The 18507-nt window shown below is 34.5% G+C and overlaps 1 protein-coding gene across 4 annotated transcripts in view; it reads left to right on the top strand.

Moving 5' to 3' along the window:
* The window catches only part of CACNA2D1 (calcium voltage-gated channel auxiliary subunit alpha2delta 1), a 486082-nt gene that overhangs the window by 393213 nt on the left and 74362 nt on the right, over positions 1 to 18507 (top strand). For all 4 annotated transcript variants that reach the window (XM_063100870.1, XM_063100872.1, XM_063100873.1 and 1 more), the window contains 2 exons: positions 1861 to 2019; positions 7422 to 7526. In XM_063100870.1, coding sequence (XP_062956940.1) covers positions 1861 to 2019; positions 7422 to 7526 — 264 coding nt within the window. The remainder of the gene's footprint in view (positions 1 to 1860; positions 2020 to 7421; positions 7527 to 18507) is intronic.

Here is an 18507-nt window from a genome sequence, read left to right as displayed (position 1 = left end):
TTTTTCCCTATGCGTGTGCGCACACGCACGCACGCACACATGCACACACGCACATGCACACGCACACATGCACCAGTGCCTTTGCACGTGTTATTCTATTTGCCTGGAATGTTCTTCCTCCATATTCCTCACTGGAACATTTCTCTGGAATCACAAGAGGTGCCATTTCCCAGGGGAATTTTCCCTCAACTGCTCACAGTCACAAATTAGAAACCCCTGCCCTGATATTGTCTCCTACAACATAGTAATATATTGCTTTACAGAACTAACCATAATTTATCGTACTATATTGAGAGGCGGTGCAGGAACAGTTAAAATCACAGACCTGTGCCACAGGGCTGGTTTGAATCCTGACTCTCTATCACTTGTGAGGTATGTGGCTAGGGACAAGTTATTTAACCTCTCCATGCTTAAGTCTCCTCATGGATAAAATGGGGAAAATGATAATGCTCATATTCTAGAGCATTTGCAAAGAGGAAACAATTAGTATTTGTACAGTACATAATAAATGCAGTACATAGTAAATACCATGTAAGTGTATCCTTATATATGTGGTATGCGTGTGTTTGTGTACTTGTGTGTATGTGTGAATAATTTACTTAATGTCTGAAAGCACAAACTATCACCTGCTTGATTCCTAGCATATAGCGAGTGGCTAGTAAGTATTTGCTGAAAGGCTTGATGAATTGTGCAGTGCACCTTATAATATTGGGCTCAGTGATCTTTAGAGAAAGAAGAATGACACATTATATTCACAAGAATACGAAATCCCTTGTGGCTCACCCATTAAAATTATTTAATTATGCAAAGGTATTTCAAAAAGTTCGTGGAAAAAATGGAGTTAAGAGATAATACCAATCTTTTCCATGAACTTTTTGAAGATCCCTTGAATGTTTGTGATCTGAGAGTATTTTACCTGGCTAGTCCCCTGCCTTCTTGCGAGTCTGTTTTTTATTATCATTCTCATCTTGCAGAGTGACAGTCTAGGCCCCAAGAACAATGAGGAACTTACACAAATTGCAGAAGTACTTAAATGATGATCCCACTCATCTTAGCGTCCTGGACCTTATTGCAGTCCTTTTGTTCTGGATTTTGGGGAAATATCCAATAAACTATGTGAGTGATTTTTATAGGGTTGGTGAAATCACTTTGGTGAATATTCTTAAACCTTCAGTTTTGGGCAGGAATTACTGGAGATTATGTTCTCGGCTCTTTCTTGCCCAGGGCCTCGTTGCTCACAGCAATAACTGTCTGTGGTGATCTACTTACCCTTCGTCCTGCCTCCAGGATCGCCCCTCCTTCTATATATAACCTCTAGAGGGTTATTTCTAAAAGACCACTAATTTCAGATCACTTCTTGTTTTAGCCTCCATAGAAAGACTCTACCAGCAAATTTCAAAATTACTGAATATCTATTCTCCATTCAGTTGCTCCAACCAGTCTTTCCTGATAAAAGGGTATTAAAATGTTCAACTTCTCCCTTCATCCTGGGCAGGCGTCTCATGGCACTTCTGGATTTTGAATATATTTCATTGTTCTGGGATTTGTTGTTGTTGTTGTTGTTGTTGTTGTTTACATGCTCATCAAATTTGAGAATCAGAAGGGACCTCACGTAACTCAAATCTCAAATTTATCAATAGGAAAATAAGCAATAGGCTCAGGGTTTGCAGTAGGAGTTGATGGCTTAGATGAAAATTATCATTTGGTCTTTAGTGTGCGTTTCTTCCTGATCTACTCACTTTTTCCTTTTGAAAGAGAATGGGATGCAATGGGGTTGAGAAGTATAAAACACAAGTTCAATGAAAGTTGTATGGTTGATTTTAATATTCATTTATAAACTTACTTTTTTATCTTTTGCAGTTTAACAGCAATGCTCAGGATGTAAGCTGTTTTCAGCACCTTGTCCAAGCAAACGTAAGAAATAAGAAAGTGTTGAAAGATGCAGTGAATAATATCACAGCAAAAGGAATCACAGATTATAAGAAGGGCTTTAGTTTTGCCTTTGAACAGCTGCTTAATGTAAGTATCAACACTATGACTTTTTAAAAATTATTCAATTTTAGCATCTGAATTTCAATATCCTGATAGTTACTACTGTCTGGGGTTAGATAACAGTGCTATTTTTAATATATTTAGAAAGCAGATGTATCCAGGCAATAGAAATCTTTGAACTGTTTTTATTTTTCAATCCAAATTCAAAAGGTATACAAAAATGTAGATTTTTTTCTTTTAGATCTTTTCTTTCCTCATATTTTTCAAACTGTTTAAAAAATTCCTTACAAGCTAATGATTTGATTTAATTTTGAATAAGTACTTGAAACTTAGTTGGCCTATGTAAATATCTTTTGTTTTTCTTATCTCAGTTGCTACAATATTTTTCTGGAAACCTACACTTTCACAAATGCTTGCTGGAAATATTCAGTTTTAAACATCTAGTTTTGGTCCTTAAGTTGTGAATAGGAAGACAAGTCCCAGAGCAGGATTCCTTCTCAATGAAGATTCCCCTAAATCACTCATCAATGTCTGTAGTAAGAACTTTGGCATGCTACTGCCCCATGTTATAGCACGTATTTCACACTGTGGACTAATATTTTCAAATGGCTCTGTCCTCTTTTTTCATTTTGAACTACTTGAAAGCCAGAGCCATTGTTCAATTTTGTATCTCTCATGAGGTGGCATTATTACAGTGGTTGAGAGTGTGGCCCTAATCTGTCTGTACCTTGGTTTCCTCACTTGTACAATGGGGGTCAGCATGGCACATACATCAGAGGGTTGCAAATAGGATTGGCCATAGGACCTGGCATGCAGCATACCACATGCAAGTGTAGGTTGCTGTCTGATGATGGAGTCGTGCTCATTATTACTATAATTAATGACTAGCCAGTGTTGTTTACAGAATCAGTTCATAATTCCTATCATATTAGCTAAGTCACTGAAAAAATAAAGCCTTTCATTTGGTCTTTTCTGTAAACCTGACTTTGTTGTTCCCTGAGTGAATATTCTAAACATTTCTGAGATGTCCGATTGATTGATTGATTCATTCATTCATTCATTCTGGCAATATTTATGGAATGTGTCACAATTTCCTATCATAGTGCTAGTGCTGGAATAACAGAAGGAAACAAGACTACCTGTTCTCAGGAAGGTCCAGCATAACATGCTGTATTAGTTTGTTTCTGTTGCTTATAACTGAATACCTGAAACTGGGTAATTTATATAGAAACAAAATTTATTTTTTACAGTTTTAAAGACTGGGAAGTCCAAAGTCCAGGGAACACATGGTGAGGGCCTTCTTCTGGTTGGGAACTCTGTAGGGTCCCATGGTGACCAGTGTATCACACGGCAAGAATGGGCTGAGCGAGAGAGAGCTAACCTGTTCACTCACTCTCCTTATAAAGCTATCAGAACCACACCCATTACTCCATGAATGGAATTCATTCATGAGTGTACAGTCCTCACAATCTAATCACCTCTTAACAGCAGCAACTTTCAATTACCATAATTGGATTTCCCACCCTCTTGACACTGTTACAGTGGAGAAGAAGTTTCCAATAAATGAACTTTTGGGGGACATATTTGACCCATAGCACGTGCTAAATCATCATCCATAGAATAATGTGAAAGTGCCCTTGCCAGGCATTCATACATCTGGAGGAGAGGCTCCACTTACCCAAAGAAAGTTAGGGCAGTGTGGAATTTCCTTGAAAATGGGATTTTGAAGAATAGGTAGAATCTAAATAGGTAGGTGAGAGAGGAAGAATTATTTCTGATAAAAAGAACACTGTGGACAAGGCATAGAAGTACGAAACAACATGACACATTTAAAAAATTGCAGATGATTTGGCAGAGCTGAGACATAAGCAATATAGGAGCAGCAATGGAAACGGAAAGGCCATGAGGTATCAGTTAATGAAGTGTTTAGGAGCAAGAGTGTTCTAAGTTAAGAAGCAGTTATAGAGATCCAGGTGTGGGAACAGAAGTAAAGAGATAGTAAAGAAAGTGACATGATCACTGACTAGATGGCATAGGAGGGGCTGCTGATAGTGGGAGGGATTTAGGTGACTCCGAGGTCTTTGAACTAGACTACTAGGTTTGTGGTGGCAGGGGAACCTGGATAGAGGGAATGTGGGGCAGGAATAGTTTCAGATGTGTTGAGTTTGAGGTCGAGTTATTTAACAGACACCATTAGATAAGCAAGTAAGGAAACAGAAAAAGACATTCAGCACTGCCATTTTCAGGGCAAAATATCTTTGGTGACATGAATATGTTTGTTAAATGTATGTTCATTAATAAAAAGTGAAAGTTCAAAACTTTGAAACTCAAATGTAATTGACAATATTAGATTGAGATACTGTATGCATCCTCTAGGAAAGGAACGTAAAGTTTATATTTTTATTGTTTTTAATAAAAATTCTTTTTCTTGAGTCAATAATCAAGTTTTCCAGATCTTCGCATTTTAATTATCCTTCTTAGCATTGTTAACTTGCTTTACTTCATTCCCTCCTGTTCAAGTTTCAATTGTGAAATGATCAGGGGTCTCAAGCCTAACATACTATTTCAGAGACAGTCTCTCTAGAGAGGCCACATTAACTGCCACATTCATTACTAATTGCTGATAAAATATGACTTACCTCCTATCAGCCTCCCTACTGCCTTTACCACAGTTGTAAGTGATTTTTAATGTGTTCCCAGTTATTCCCTAAGTAAGTCTCATATGTTCTGCTTTCCACACATCCCATATATTTTGAAATTCTTCATTTCAAGATAATTTTCGCAAATGTCATAGCTTGCCTTATTCAAAGTTGAAACATATTTTGCTATTTCTTTCAGACACTTCTAGTCTTATTATCACATGGTGCCATTCTCTGTTTTTTGTTTGTCCTTACAAGATCTACCTTTAAGATCACTGAGGCAAGTAGCAAATAGAATTAGACATATCATTTAGTCCCATAGTAAACCTTAAATTCAGATTTGAATTACTCTTCAGGTAGCATTTCATAAAATGTTACCAAATATATTGAGAGGCATTTTTCAAAAAAATTTTTGAGTACATGTGGGGTAAATGATGCACTGTGTACTATCCACACAGGGATATAGTAGACAAAATATTTTATGAAATGCCATGTTAATATAAAGTACCAACTCTACTAACTGTAATTTTTTTGAAATAATCAAGTTCTTTTTTTGCTTAGTTTATTAAAAGCCAGTTATATTTGTTTTGACTGTATGATTATTTAGATAATTGCAAATGCACAGAAAATTTGCTATAATATACTTTTTTCTCCACTACAAGTCCTGAGAAGGCTACTCCTAGGAAAAATCATGTTGAAAGCAAGACATATCTTTATTTTTCCTATATTTCCCCTTTGTGTGTGTCCTAAGGAGGGGTCTTCAAAAAGTTCATGGAAAGATTTGTGTTATCTTTGTGTGTGTGTGTGTGTGTGTGTGTAATCTTTTAATTCAATTTTTCCACAAACTTTTTGAAGTGTCCTTGTATCTTCCCTGGGAAACATTATTATAACTTTATTTACACAAACATACAAATGATTGGCAAGATCTAGTGTGTAAACTTACATCAATATTTGCATTCAGTAATAATAATACCTTCAATACCTCAGAAAATAAAATTATGTCCTTTGGTAAAGCTATTACTTTATCACTCTAACAGAACAGTCTTTTATACATGTTATTTTGCCCATTTTACACATGCAGATAAAAAAGACAAACCATCAGAGAAATTAATTTTAGTTAAGGGATTTCAGGCAACTTTCACAAAAGTATTTTGATGATAAAATATGTAACTTTTTGCATAGTCAAATTTTCAGATAGGTTATCATTCAAACCACGCTTAAATGTGACAAATTGTATTAGTCAATACTTGTGTTTTCGTAGTGCTTGATTAAAAGCTTTCACTGCCAGTGTTCTAATAGCCTAGTCAATGGGGTGAGATTATATGAAACAGGATCTTTTCATCAATAAAGCAAAATGTTGTGCATTAATTTATACACCAGCAAATGGAGTTTATCTCCTTTTAAAAATAAGTTGAAATATAGACCTTCAATGAGCTTGAACACTAAAGAAGAACTAACAATTTTAAAAATATTAGTTATTTAAAGGCCACAATCACATGTGGCTGTTGAGCACTTGAAATGAGGCTGATCTGAACTGAAATGTGGTGTAAGTACAAAATGTGCACTGAATTTTGCAACATTATGAAAGAAAAAAATGTATAGTATCTCAATTTTTATGTTGATTTCATGTTGAATTGATAATGTTTTGGATGTCTAGGTTATATAAAATATATTATTAGAATTAATTTGGGGTACCCTTTATTACTCTCCTTTAGGCGGCTATTGGAAATTTTTAAATCACATATTAGGCTCACATTATATTTCTTTTGGACAGTATTGGGCTAGAGGGTTGACATTTTAAAAGAAGCTGAACATTCATAAATTAGCATGATCTGATATTCTCAGCATTGAAGCACACACATTTCTCAACAGTAGAAAAGCTAGAATTATAATTTTAGACCTCAAAGAAGTCCAGCTTTCTAAATTCATTGTTCATTTTAATGCCTTTTGGTAATAATCCACTGTTCTCCTATGTCTAACTCTTTTGGAGACCTTCAGATTTAAGAGGATTTACCCCTGGAATTTGATTCCTTCAGGATTAGAATATGTGCATCAGGTTGAGAGAGGATAGGAGGCTATTTTGGGAATAGGAATGAAAGAGCATGTGTGTTAGGGGATCAGGTTTGTCATTTTGGAAATGTAGAATGAATAAAGTAGGATAAAGTAGGATGAAAAAGGAGGGAAGAAAGGAAGAAATATTTGAAAATAAATTGGAAATATATGTGAAAGTGTATGCACATTTTAAATTAATATTTTGTTTTGGCTGTAAAATTATAGAAGCATAAAATTGACTTAACCATTTATTAATACCGATTAATTAATCAATCTTTGAGAGATAATTATGTGCTAGGCACTTTCTAGGCAGGGAAACAACACTGAACAAAAAAGACAAAACTTCCTGTACTTATGGAGCTTATATTCTATTGGGAGCAGCCCACAATATACAAATAAATAAAATATATATTATATATAAAAGACTGTAAGATGCTAAGAAGAAAAATGCAGTCTGGGGGGTATTGCAATTTAAAACATAGCTATCAAAAAAGGCTTCACTGATAAGGTGACGTTTGATCAAACACCTGAAGGAAGTGAGATCATGAGACCTTTGGCCATCTGGGCAGGAGGAGGAGGCCCAGGGTAAGGGATGGGCTTGGCTTGATCTTAGAATATATTTAGTGAGCAGATATTTTACTCATTACTTGCAACCTGCTCATCCTGTTCCCATATTGCTTTACATTCCTTATGTTTTATTATGGATGATATACATTTTGTTTTGTTTTGTTTTGACAGTATAATGTTTCCAGAGCCAACTGCAATAAGATTATCATGTTGTTCACGGACGGAGGAGAGGAGAGAGCCCAGGAGATATTTACCAAATACAATAAAGACAAAAAAGTGAGTGCAGTTTTAGAATATTTAAATTGTAACATCAATCTAGGTTGTTTTTAAAGAGAGAGTACGGGCAGCAATGGGGGAGAATTCTTGGTTAAAAATACTAACATGCCAATTATAAAGACATATGGACTGGGGATTATAAACCAATGGTTGAATAAGAGAACTGTTAAATATAATATTTTTATGGGATTCACAAGTACCTGTGACTAAAAAATTAATAAAATAATTTGTATCTGTTGGTCGTCTTATGCATAGATTCTAAATAAGAAAATGTTATAGGAAGAGAAAAATAAGAGAATGGAAAAATAGGAACAATTTAAGCTTTTCTAGGATAATAATATCAATTATTAAAGATTATAATAATGCTCAAATTTCCTAAATATTCAAAAAAAATTTCTATAGATAATATTTTGTAGATTTACAAAGAAGGCAATTTACAACAGCAAAATTGCACTCGCGTTTGAGAACTATTTCAAGACAAGATTAGAGAGAAATCCTTTTATTGGTATAACATTTAAAAAGTATGCTATTTCAATAAGCAGTGAAGGTTGTGAACATCAGTGTTTTGTGGTTGGAATAGATTTGTTTCATTGTTTTAATGCAAGAATTGTAGAGGGAACTAACTAATTTGAAAGCTCACGCATGTAACTGAACCTCTGCTGACAGTGTAGAGAATATCACCTTTGATCAAAACTATTTTTTCAAACAATCCTGCCATCAGCTTATTTCAATTTTCTGACATACTCTCCAAATTTATAAGAGAACAGTGATTTTCAGCCTGCTTTCCTAAAATGCTAGGGAATCAATAAAAAAAGTAATGAGAAATTATAAGCTATTTCTTATGTTTCAAAAATTGCAACAGAAATTATTACTTTTATCCACAAGAAGACTGCAGGATAAAATGCCAATTGCTTTGCTTTTGATTAGAACTTTCACCATTTACAGAGGTGTGGTGCATCACTAGCTCTGTTTTATATGTCTTCGAGACATTAAAAAGAGAGAGAAAATATAAGTTATTATGTTCACATGGTTTGGAAGACAAAATATTGTGAATAATGGGGTACGGTTTGGATGAAAAGTTTTGGAACACATTCAAACACTCTTAAGTGCTTTTTAGCCTGTATGTATTTGAAGATAATCAAAGAAATGAAAACATATGTGAGGACACACATACAGCTTCACATTAATTACAAATCTTCTTAATACTGAACTTTTTAAATACTGCATATGCTATAATATTATATGGTTTAATGCAAAGTGTAAGTTTCTGTGTTTGTTTTTTAACACCTGGAGATTTTAATGATATAGAAGAGTCATCCTTTTGAAGAAGTGGATGAATAGACTGAGCTGTTAATAGACTGTGAATACTTTCGAGTGATAATTTGATTCTATGAATATTTATTTCAAATAAATCATCAGACTTGAAAGTAATGGAAGATACAGACACATTAATCTGAGGCATAATTCAGATTATTCAGTAACTTCAGAATTGTTCACAATTCAGGGCAATCCTCATCGTCTGGGGGATTTCCACGACGCCTTCCTGCCCCTTCAGGCTTGTCTAGATGCTTAGCCTCTGATCCCATAGCACTTTATACAGAGCCCTGAATGTCTCTCACTCTGTACTCTATCCATGGGATCTATCCTCTGTCCTCTCTGGATTACAAGATCCTACAAGATTGGGCCTGTGTCTTTTTTAACTCTGAACTTTAAGCATGCAGCCAAGAGCACAGATTCAATGATAGTTCTTAATATTTGAAAACAAACAAATTGAGAATATCTAACAAAAGTTGGAAGCATGAGTTCTGTTATTGGACAGATTCATAATTGGAGTAAGGCGTAATCTATTTATTTAAGTAACCTAACATTTCCATGTTTTGAAGAACTCAAATGTTCTTCAAATGTTCTCAAATGTAACAAAATAAGTTTAACACAAAATTCAATGATATTAATATAATAAAATACATTTATCTCTAAAATCTACCGATTAATCTTGCTCTGATAATTTGAAAGAGATGTTTTAGCATCTTATTTATAATTTTAAGTATATTTTATTATTTTATGACAGAGGTATATAAGTACAAGCTGCTACTTGTATCATTTTTAATAGACACAAATTTAGATACATCTTTTTTTTTTTCTTTTATTGTGATATCATCCAAACTAACCACCAGGAATCCTGTTCACCTTTGGATGCTTTTCTTCAATAGGGAAGGGTTTCTTACTCAAATACGGCAACAAGTTTTACATTCCATATCTAAATTTGTGCCTAAGATATATCTTGATTTTAAAGGAGCACATAAATTTTTAAATTAAATAAAAGAACATAAATGTATAAAAACAAAAGTAGTTTTCATTCAACCTTGTAGATGTGGTGGGATTTTTTTTCTTTTTTTCTTCTTCTCTTCCAAAACTCTGTACGCATCTAGGATTAATACAATAGCATGTCTTGGAGGCATATTATCAATTTTTTAAAAATCACTGGATTATTTATTCATTTATTTAACAAATGTTTATTGGGCCAGGTGTATTCTAACACTGGATATAACCATGAGCAAGCTAGACTAAAACTCTTGCCCTCATAGATTTCACATTCTTGTGGGGGAACTTAGTAATTGAGATAAAAAAAAAAATGTGTGTTGTTTAAAAGGTGAAAAGTGCTATGGAGAAAAATAAAGGCAGGAAGGGAAATGGGCAGTGTGTGGGTGGGGACAGTGGGAGGGTTTCCTACTTTAGGTAAAGTAGCCAAGGAAGGCCTGAGTGAGAAGAGGGCAATTGAATAAAATCCTGAGGGAAGTGAGGGAAGGAGCCATATGTATAACTGGGAGAGGACTATTTCAAGCAGCAAGGGAACAGCAAGTGCAAAGGTCCTGAGGCAGAGCACTAAGGAGGCAAGTGTGGCTACAGCAGAGTGAGCAAGGGAGGGGAGAGCTGCAGGAGATGTGGTCAGAGAGGCAACAGGGGACATTCCTAGAGGGTCTCACAGCCATTGTAAGGACATTGGCTTTTACACTGTGTGAGATGGGCAGTGCATTAGTTTTTTGTTGCTGTTGTAAAAAAATTATCACAAACTTAGTGACTTAAAACAACACAGATTTATTCTCTTCTAGCTCTAGAGGTCAAAAGAGCCAAATGAATTTTATGGGGCTAAAATCAAGGTATCAGCTTGTTCCTTCTGGAGACCCTAGAGGACAATCCATTCCTTGCATCTTTCAGCATTTAGAGGCCATCAGCATTTATTCTTTGACTGGTAGTTGCATCACTCCAAACTCTGCTTCCGTTCTGTCTCCCTCTCTGACCCAGACTCTCCTGCCTCCCTCTTATAAGGACACTTGTGATTACATTGGGTCCACCTGGGTAATCCAGGATAATCTCCACATCTCAGGATTCTTAGTCACATCTGCAACATCTCTTTTACAGTGTAAAGTAACATACTTGCAGGTTCTGGGAATTAAAATGTGGGCAACTTTGGGGTACCACAATTAAGCCTACCACAAGAAGCCATTAGAGCAGTGACACAATCTGATGTACATTTTAAGTCATTATAGGTGCTGTGTTGATGATAGTTTTATAGGGGCAAGAATAGAAACAGGAAAATTAGTTATTATATCAATGTCAATCTATTCTTTAACTCTTGAGGACCTGGTAGGCTGTTCCCACACAAATGAGCATATGATTCTGTTGTGGGCTGAATTATGTCACCCACTCCAATCCATATGACGAAGTTCTAATTCTCAGTACCTCAGAGTGACTGTATTTGGAGCTGGGATCTTTAAAGAGGTGATTGAGTTAAAATGAGGCTATTAGCTAGGGGTCCCTAATTCAATCTGACTAATGTCCTTATAAGAAGAGGAATTTGGGGACACAAAGAGACACCAAGGATGCTTGTACACAGAGAGAAGGTCATGTGAGGACACAGTGAGAAGGTGCATCCACAAGCCAGGTAGAGATGTCTCAGAAGAAACTAACTCTGTACCTTAATCTTGATTTCCAGCCTCCAGAACTAGGACAAATAAATTTATATTATTGAAGCCACCCAGTGATATTTTTATAGGTAGATTGGAAGAACAACTTCCGATCTTCTAGGCTGAGTATAACTAATAGTATTGTATTGTATATTGCTAAATAGCTATGAAGAGGATCTTGAACATAATCAGCACAAAGAAAAGATAAATGTTGAGGTGACAGATATGCTATCTACCCTAAGTAAATCACTGCACAATATATGCATGTACTGAAATAATAACACACAGTACCACACAAATATGTACAATTAAAAATAAATTTAAAAAAAGAAAAAATTATTCCATGCAAATGGTAACCAAAAGAGAGCAGGAGTAGCTGTACTTACGGAGTTTAAGTCAAAAACTGTCAAAAGAGACAAAGAAGGACATTATATAATAATAAGAGTCAACCTACTAGAAATATATAATAATTATGCAGATATATGCACCCAACATCAGAGCACCTAAATATATAAAGCAAACACTGACAGAACTGAAGGGAAAAATAGATAGCAATACAATAATAGGAGGAGATTTCAATATCCCACTTTTAATAATGGATAGAACATCCAGACAGAAGATCAGTAAGGAAATAGAGGCCTTAAACAACATTACAGACTAAACGGACCTAACAGACATATATAGAACATTTCATCCAACAGAAGCAGAATACACATTGTTCTCAGGCATACATGGAACATTCTCCAGAACAGATCATGTGTTAGGTTGCAAAATAAGTTTTAGCAAATGTACTGAACACAGTAGAGTGAAACTAGAAATCAGTAGCAGAAGAAAATTGTGTATGTTTGCAGATGACATGATTTTATATATGGAAAACCCTAAAGACTCTAAAAACCTGTTAGAACTAATAAACAAATTCAGTTAAGTTGCAGGATTCAGAATCAGCTTTCAGAAAATCAGTTGTGTTTCTATACAATAACAATTAACTATCTAAATGGGAAATTAGGAAAACAATCCCATTTACAATGGTGCCAAAAAGAAAAAATATAGGAATAAACTAAGGAAGTTAAAAACTTGTATACTGAAAATTATAAAACATTGCTGAAATTAAAGAAGACACAAACAAATTGAAAGACATCCCATGTTAATGAACTGTAAGACTTAATATTGTTTAAATGTTCATAGTACCCAAAGTGTATTTTCAAGCATATACTAAATGCAATCATCATCAAAATTCCAATGATGTATTTTGCAGAAATAGAAAAAACAATTTTAAAATTCATACAGAACCACAGGCAGTTATGAATAGCCAAATAAATCTTGAACAAAAGAAGAAGAAAGCTGGAGACATTATACTTCCTGATATCAAAATATATTACAAAGCTACAGTAATCAAAATAGTATGGTGCTAGCATAAAGATAGACATTTAGATTAATGGAACAGAATAGAGAGCCCAAAAATAAGTCCATGGATATGGGGGTAACTGATTTTCAACAAGGGTGCCAAGGATACACAATGAGGAAAAGACAGTCTTGCAACAAGTGGTGTTGGGGAAACTTTAATATCTACATGCAAAAGAATGGAAGTAGACCCTTATTTGACACACCATTTAAGAAATCAATTCAAAATGGATCGCAGACTTCAATGTAAGACCTGGAATGTTACAACTTCTAAAAGAAAATATAGGGGGAAAGCTTCATGACATTGAGCTTGGCAATGGTTTCATGAATATCACACTAAAAGCACTGGCAACAAAACCAAAAATAAATAAGCAGGACTACATCAAATGAAAAAGCTTCTCCATAGCAAAGGGAAAAAAATAGAGTGAAAAAGCAACCTAGGAAATAGGAGAAAATATTTGCAAACCATGTATCTGATAAGAAGTTAATATACAAAATATGATAGAAACTCCTAATACTCAACAGCAAAAAAAAAAAAAAAAAATGGATTAAGGACTTGAATAGACATTTCTACAAAGAAGACAAAGGGCAACAGATATATTTTAAAATGCTCAACATTACTGGCCATCAGGGAAATCAAATCAAAACCACAATGAGAAATCTCCTCACATCTGCCAGGATGTCTGTTACCAAAAAAACAATAAACAAGTATTGGGAAGGATGTGGGACCCTTACTCACTATTGATGGGAAGGGAAAATGGTGCAGCTGCTGTGAAAAACAATGTGGAGATTACTCAAAGAATTAAAAAATAAAACTACCATAGAATCCAGCAGTCCCACTTTGGGTATTTATCCACAGCAATTGAAATCAGTGTCTTGAAGGGCACATCCATGTTCACTGAAGCGCTATTCAAGGTAACCTAGATGTGGAAACAACCTAAATGTCCATTGACAGATGAATGGATCAGACATGGCATATACATACAATTAAATACTATTCAGCCTTAAAAAGAAGGAAATTCTGCAATTTGAGACAACATGGATGAACTCTGAAGACCTGCTAAGGGAAATAAGACAATCACAGAAAGACAAATGCTGCATGTTTCCACTTAAAGGAGGTATCTAAAATAGTCAGTGCTGGCCAGTTAGCTCTCTTGGTGAGAGCATGGTACTGATAAACACCGAGGTGAAGGATTTGGATGCCTGTATCAGCCAGCTACCAAAAAAATAAAAATAAAAATAAATAAATAAAAGTCAAGTTAATAGAATCAAAGAGTGGAATGGTGGTTGCCAGAGGCTGGGAGGAGGCGTAAATCACGAGTTAGTAATCAACGGCCATAAGGTTCAGTTAAGCAAGATGAATAAGCTCCAGAGATCTGCTGTACAACAATGTACCTGTAGTCAACAAGAATGCATTGTACACTTAAAAATGTGTCAAGGGGATAGATTTCATGTTAAATGTTCTTACCACAATAAAATACAATTTAAAAGATATACTAAAATTATGGTCTTAAAAAAGTTTGGTGAATTTCTTAAAAAAATCTTAAAGTTACTCTTTAAATCCTGCTTTCTCCCCAAGCCTCTTGTTTTGCATTAAAGTGGCTGCCAAATGTTTCATTTACACTCATTTTTCATTCAGATGGCTCAGAAATCATTCAAAATGATCCAGGTAGGTGTGATGAGGTGCATCCAGAGAGCTGATGAATGAAGCTGCAGATACATAGCACAATTTAATGAGGCCGAAAGGTTTGAGAATTAGAGCAAAATGTTTGGGTTCTTTTGTGGAATGTACTTCTCTTGGGAATTAATCTACCTGATTACAGATAGGTACAGCATTAAGACTGAATCCATGTTAATCTTCTCACACAGCTGTTCCAAATTAAAATACATTCACTTTCTAATCTTTACCTGCAGCAATGCCATTCCTTAGGGCTCACCCACATGTATGAGATCTCCTTAAAAATGGTGCCAAAACTAAAATGAACTTTGTCGTAGAGGCCAAACAAATGAATAAAGGAAAGTAAAACCAGACACAGAGTTGAAAGATAATTCCCAGGGATGGCAAAATTAAAAATATTTGATTTTCTGCAGAATAGCAAAGGGATTGCTTAGCAATACACACTCAAGATTGCCTAGCTAGCTAGGAAATAGTTATGATTCTTAGCTTAATTCTTAGAACTAGTTAAAAAATGAAAAGGCATTCAAAATTAATAAAATGAAAATTTCAAAATAACTAGTAAACTGAATGAGAACAAATAAGAAAAAAGCATATGATAGATGTGAAATAATTTTCAAAGTAAATAATGCTCAGCAAAAGTTACAATTGCTTGACAATAAATGCATTCAAATAATTTATTGTATTAATGCATTCATATTATTTGAATGCAGTTATTTTTTAAAGAATTTACTTTAAAGATGATTGAGAAAGTCTAAACCAAGTCATAAATGGCTGAATATACATATATATTCTATAGTTAAAGTAAACATTGTCAATTTTTCAACAGATGGTATGGAAAATAATCCATGGGAAATGATTCATTTCATTCTTTACTGTCTCTCTGCCTGGCTTCTCCATCAGGCAAGAATAAAGCCTTTGGAAGGAATGTTCAAACATATGATAGTGAAGGACTTTTAATCTGTAAAATACTTCATACTATTTAACAAGTACACTGCTTCTAAAAACTTTCCTTTCAGATATTTTGGCACTTTCAACAGTTTCTAAGATGTTTCAGTTTTGTTCATAAAAACCAAATATGAGGGTACTTCAAAAAGTTTTGGAAAAGTAGAATTAAAAGATACATGAATCTTTCCATGAACTTTTTGAAATACCCTCATGTATCTTTTATGCTCCTATACCTACAGTGTTACTATACAATAACTACACTGTAATATTGGCCCTACCAATACAGAGATCATCCATTCAAAAGGCATGTTTTGTGTACCTGTGTGTGTTTGCGTGTCCTTGTCTCCAACAGCATTTATTTACATTTGTTTCTCTTAGAATAAAATTTATGTCAACAATCCATTCCTTAAACTAAGGAAAATCTTACCAAATACATTTTTTTCAGGTTTGAGTAGTATTACTTTCATGCATTTTATAGGGTCCTTAATTTAATATCTAAAACAAATCTAATGAAAAGTGAGGTTAAGTATTACTTTAAGCACAAATTATATGATGCAACATAAACTTTACAGTGCACAAAGTGCACTTGAAATAATTCTAGGTAGAATTGTACCACCTAGAACAGGGATTGCCCACTGTTTGTGTTAAAACATTATAGCAAAAAAGACACTCTGATCTGCTTTTTCTATGGCTGCCTCTTCTCTGATTAAGAACCCTGCTTATAGTATGCCTTCTCAGAGGGGTCTTCCCCACTCAAGCTTTCTAGAGTGGTCCCCTTCCCCCGTACATCTCCTTTGTCATTCTTCATTTCAGCATCTATTTTCCTCTTGATTTTCTTTTTCCCACATTACCACTTTGGATTATTTTAATTATTTGTCCAATGTTTTATTTTGAACCTTCCTCTCTACTTTAAGCTCCATGAAGTAGGAGTTGTATAAGTTTGTAAATCTGTCAATGAATTCTTAGAGGATAATTGCTCAGTATTTGCAGGTATGCTGGCTATATCAGTATATATGTAATAAATATGCTCTTCGAGTAAACTGTAAGAAATTCATAAATGTTAGAAAAAATCAATAGCTTTGTTTTTCTTTAAAAGGAAACCCTTAAAAACAATTTTTTTGCTTATAATTGGAATATGGAGTAAAACTTATGGAGATGTTCCACTCTTGCATAGGTTGTGTCTTAAGTAGGGAGAACTTAGGTTTCTATAACAAAGGATTGTATTGATGGTTGCTTTCCCTCACCCTAATCAGTCCGACACAGTTTTTCATGAGTATTCTCATTATCAGTGTCAGTGAAGTATTTGGCATTACCCAAGAAGAGCATCTGAAATAAATCACTGTATGGCTTAAATTCTGACCTCTCAGCTGATGAAACTCTGCAGAGTTACAAATTGCTTGAAAATGGAATGTGTCCACAGCTTATTCATCCTTTATCAAGTGCTATAAATGTATGGAGAGAAAAAGGAAACCTGAACTTACTTTTTTATAATCTGATAATGTGAGGATGGTTTCTTGTAGTTGTTAATGGATTAAAAATACCACTGTAATCCTAAGGCATGTATCCGTGTTATACAACATGTAGGACATGTGAGAGAACTATCAGTTTGCTTTAAGATTTTGTATGCAGAACCTACATGACTACTGCATTTTGTTTTCCTTTTTAAACAGTTGTTTTGTGTTATCTACATGAGCAAATTCAACAGATACTGATTAAATTCTTGTCTCTGTCAGACTCTGGGAAATTTCATATAGACATATTTTATATGGCCATAATGACATTGAGACAATACTGGCCCCTTTTCATTAGAGTTTGTTGCTAACTATAATAAAGTGAGCCAAATTTGCTTCACTAGAAAGGTCTTATTTTGAGTATTTAAAGTTCTTTTTGAGGCATTAAAGGCTAATCTCCCACTAATGCAAAACATTACCTCATTGAATTCTGGTAGTTTGACTATAGAAGACAGCATTGTAGTCATCATCATCATTATTACCATAACTAGTATTTACTGAGTGTATAATTTCCATATGATATAAATACTTTACATTTATTATTTTATTTACAACTGGGATACTCATATGATAAAAGTATTATTATTACTATTACTATCATCATCACTCCCATTTTGGAAAAAGAAAACCAAAATTAGAGAAGTTAAGTACCTTGTTGCAGATCATTGAGCTACTAAGTGGCTACTAAGTGGCAGAGTCAAAAATTTTAATTTTCTACAGTCTAAATTTCATAATCCCATATGAAATGTGCCTGGTTGGTCGGCTGTCTCTTTCTTTCTGCTGGGCAGCTCGGTGGCTTTGCTAAACGTCCCTTGCCTACCAGGAGCCTGCCTTCCAGTCAAACAGCAAGACTTTACCCATAAGGGATATGCTCCTCACAGCTTTAATAGGCCAAGATGTATTGTGAAAACTTTGCAGGCTGCAAGTGCCTTTCACATCGTTGGGGTTTATAAAATAAGAGTGAAAGGTAAATTTGGACACTTTTATTTATTGTATAATGCTATAAAACTAGAGAGAGAGGCTATACAAATGCTCTGAATGCTGGTATATTTGTGAATTTTAGAAACCAGTGTAGAATTTTCTCCTAAAATATTCAGTCCAATCTAGTATTTTCATAGGCTTAGTGCCCAAAATTTTAGTACACAGAGTAGATTAATAAAACCCATCTCTGACATCATTTTTCTAACGATTCGATAGCTGAAGTTTTAATTTTAGTTTTATTGGCTTCCTTTCTTCATAGACTCCTTTCCATTATTCTTTGGAGATTTGCCTATTGTAAATTAAACTTGAACTCTGGGTAACTGATAATTGTTGAGGTGACAGTTTCCAGTAACTGGGTTCTTCTGGGAAACAAGAAATTCCTATGGTTTTTAAAATAGGTTGACCCTGTGGTTTTGGAAAATGCTTAATTGAAGACAAGTATTTTAGTTTTCAACAAATAAAACAAAACAAAACAAAATAAAAAATAGATTAGCAGAAGT

The sequence above is a fragment of the Cynocephalus volans genome, chromosome 6 (genome assembly GCF_027409185.1).
Source record: "Cynocephalus volans isolate mCynVol1 chromosome 6, mCynVol1.pri, whole genome shotgun sequence".
NCBI classification, from domain to species: domain Eukaryota; kingdom Metazoa; phylum Chordata; class Mammalia; order Dermoptera; family Cynocephalidae; genus Cynocephalus; species Cynocephalus volans.
Note: the sequence above shows the minus strand (reverse complement) of the source record. Positions and strands in the feature narration are given on the sequence as shown.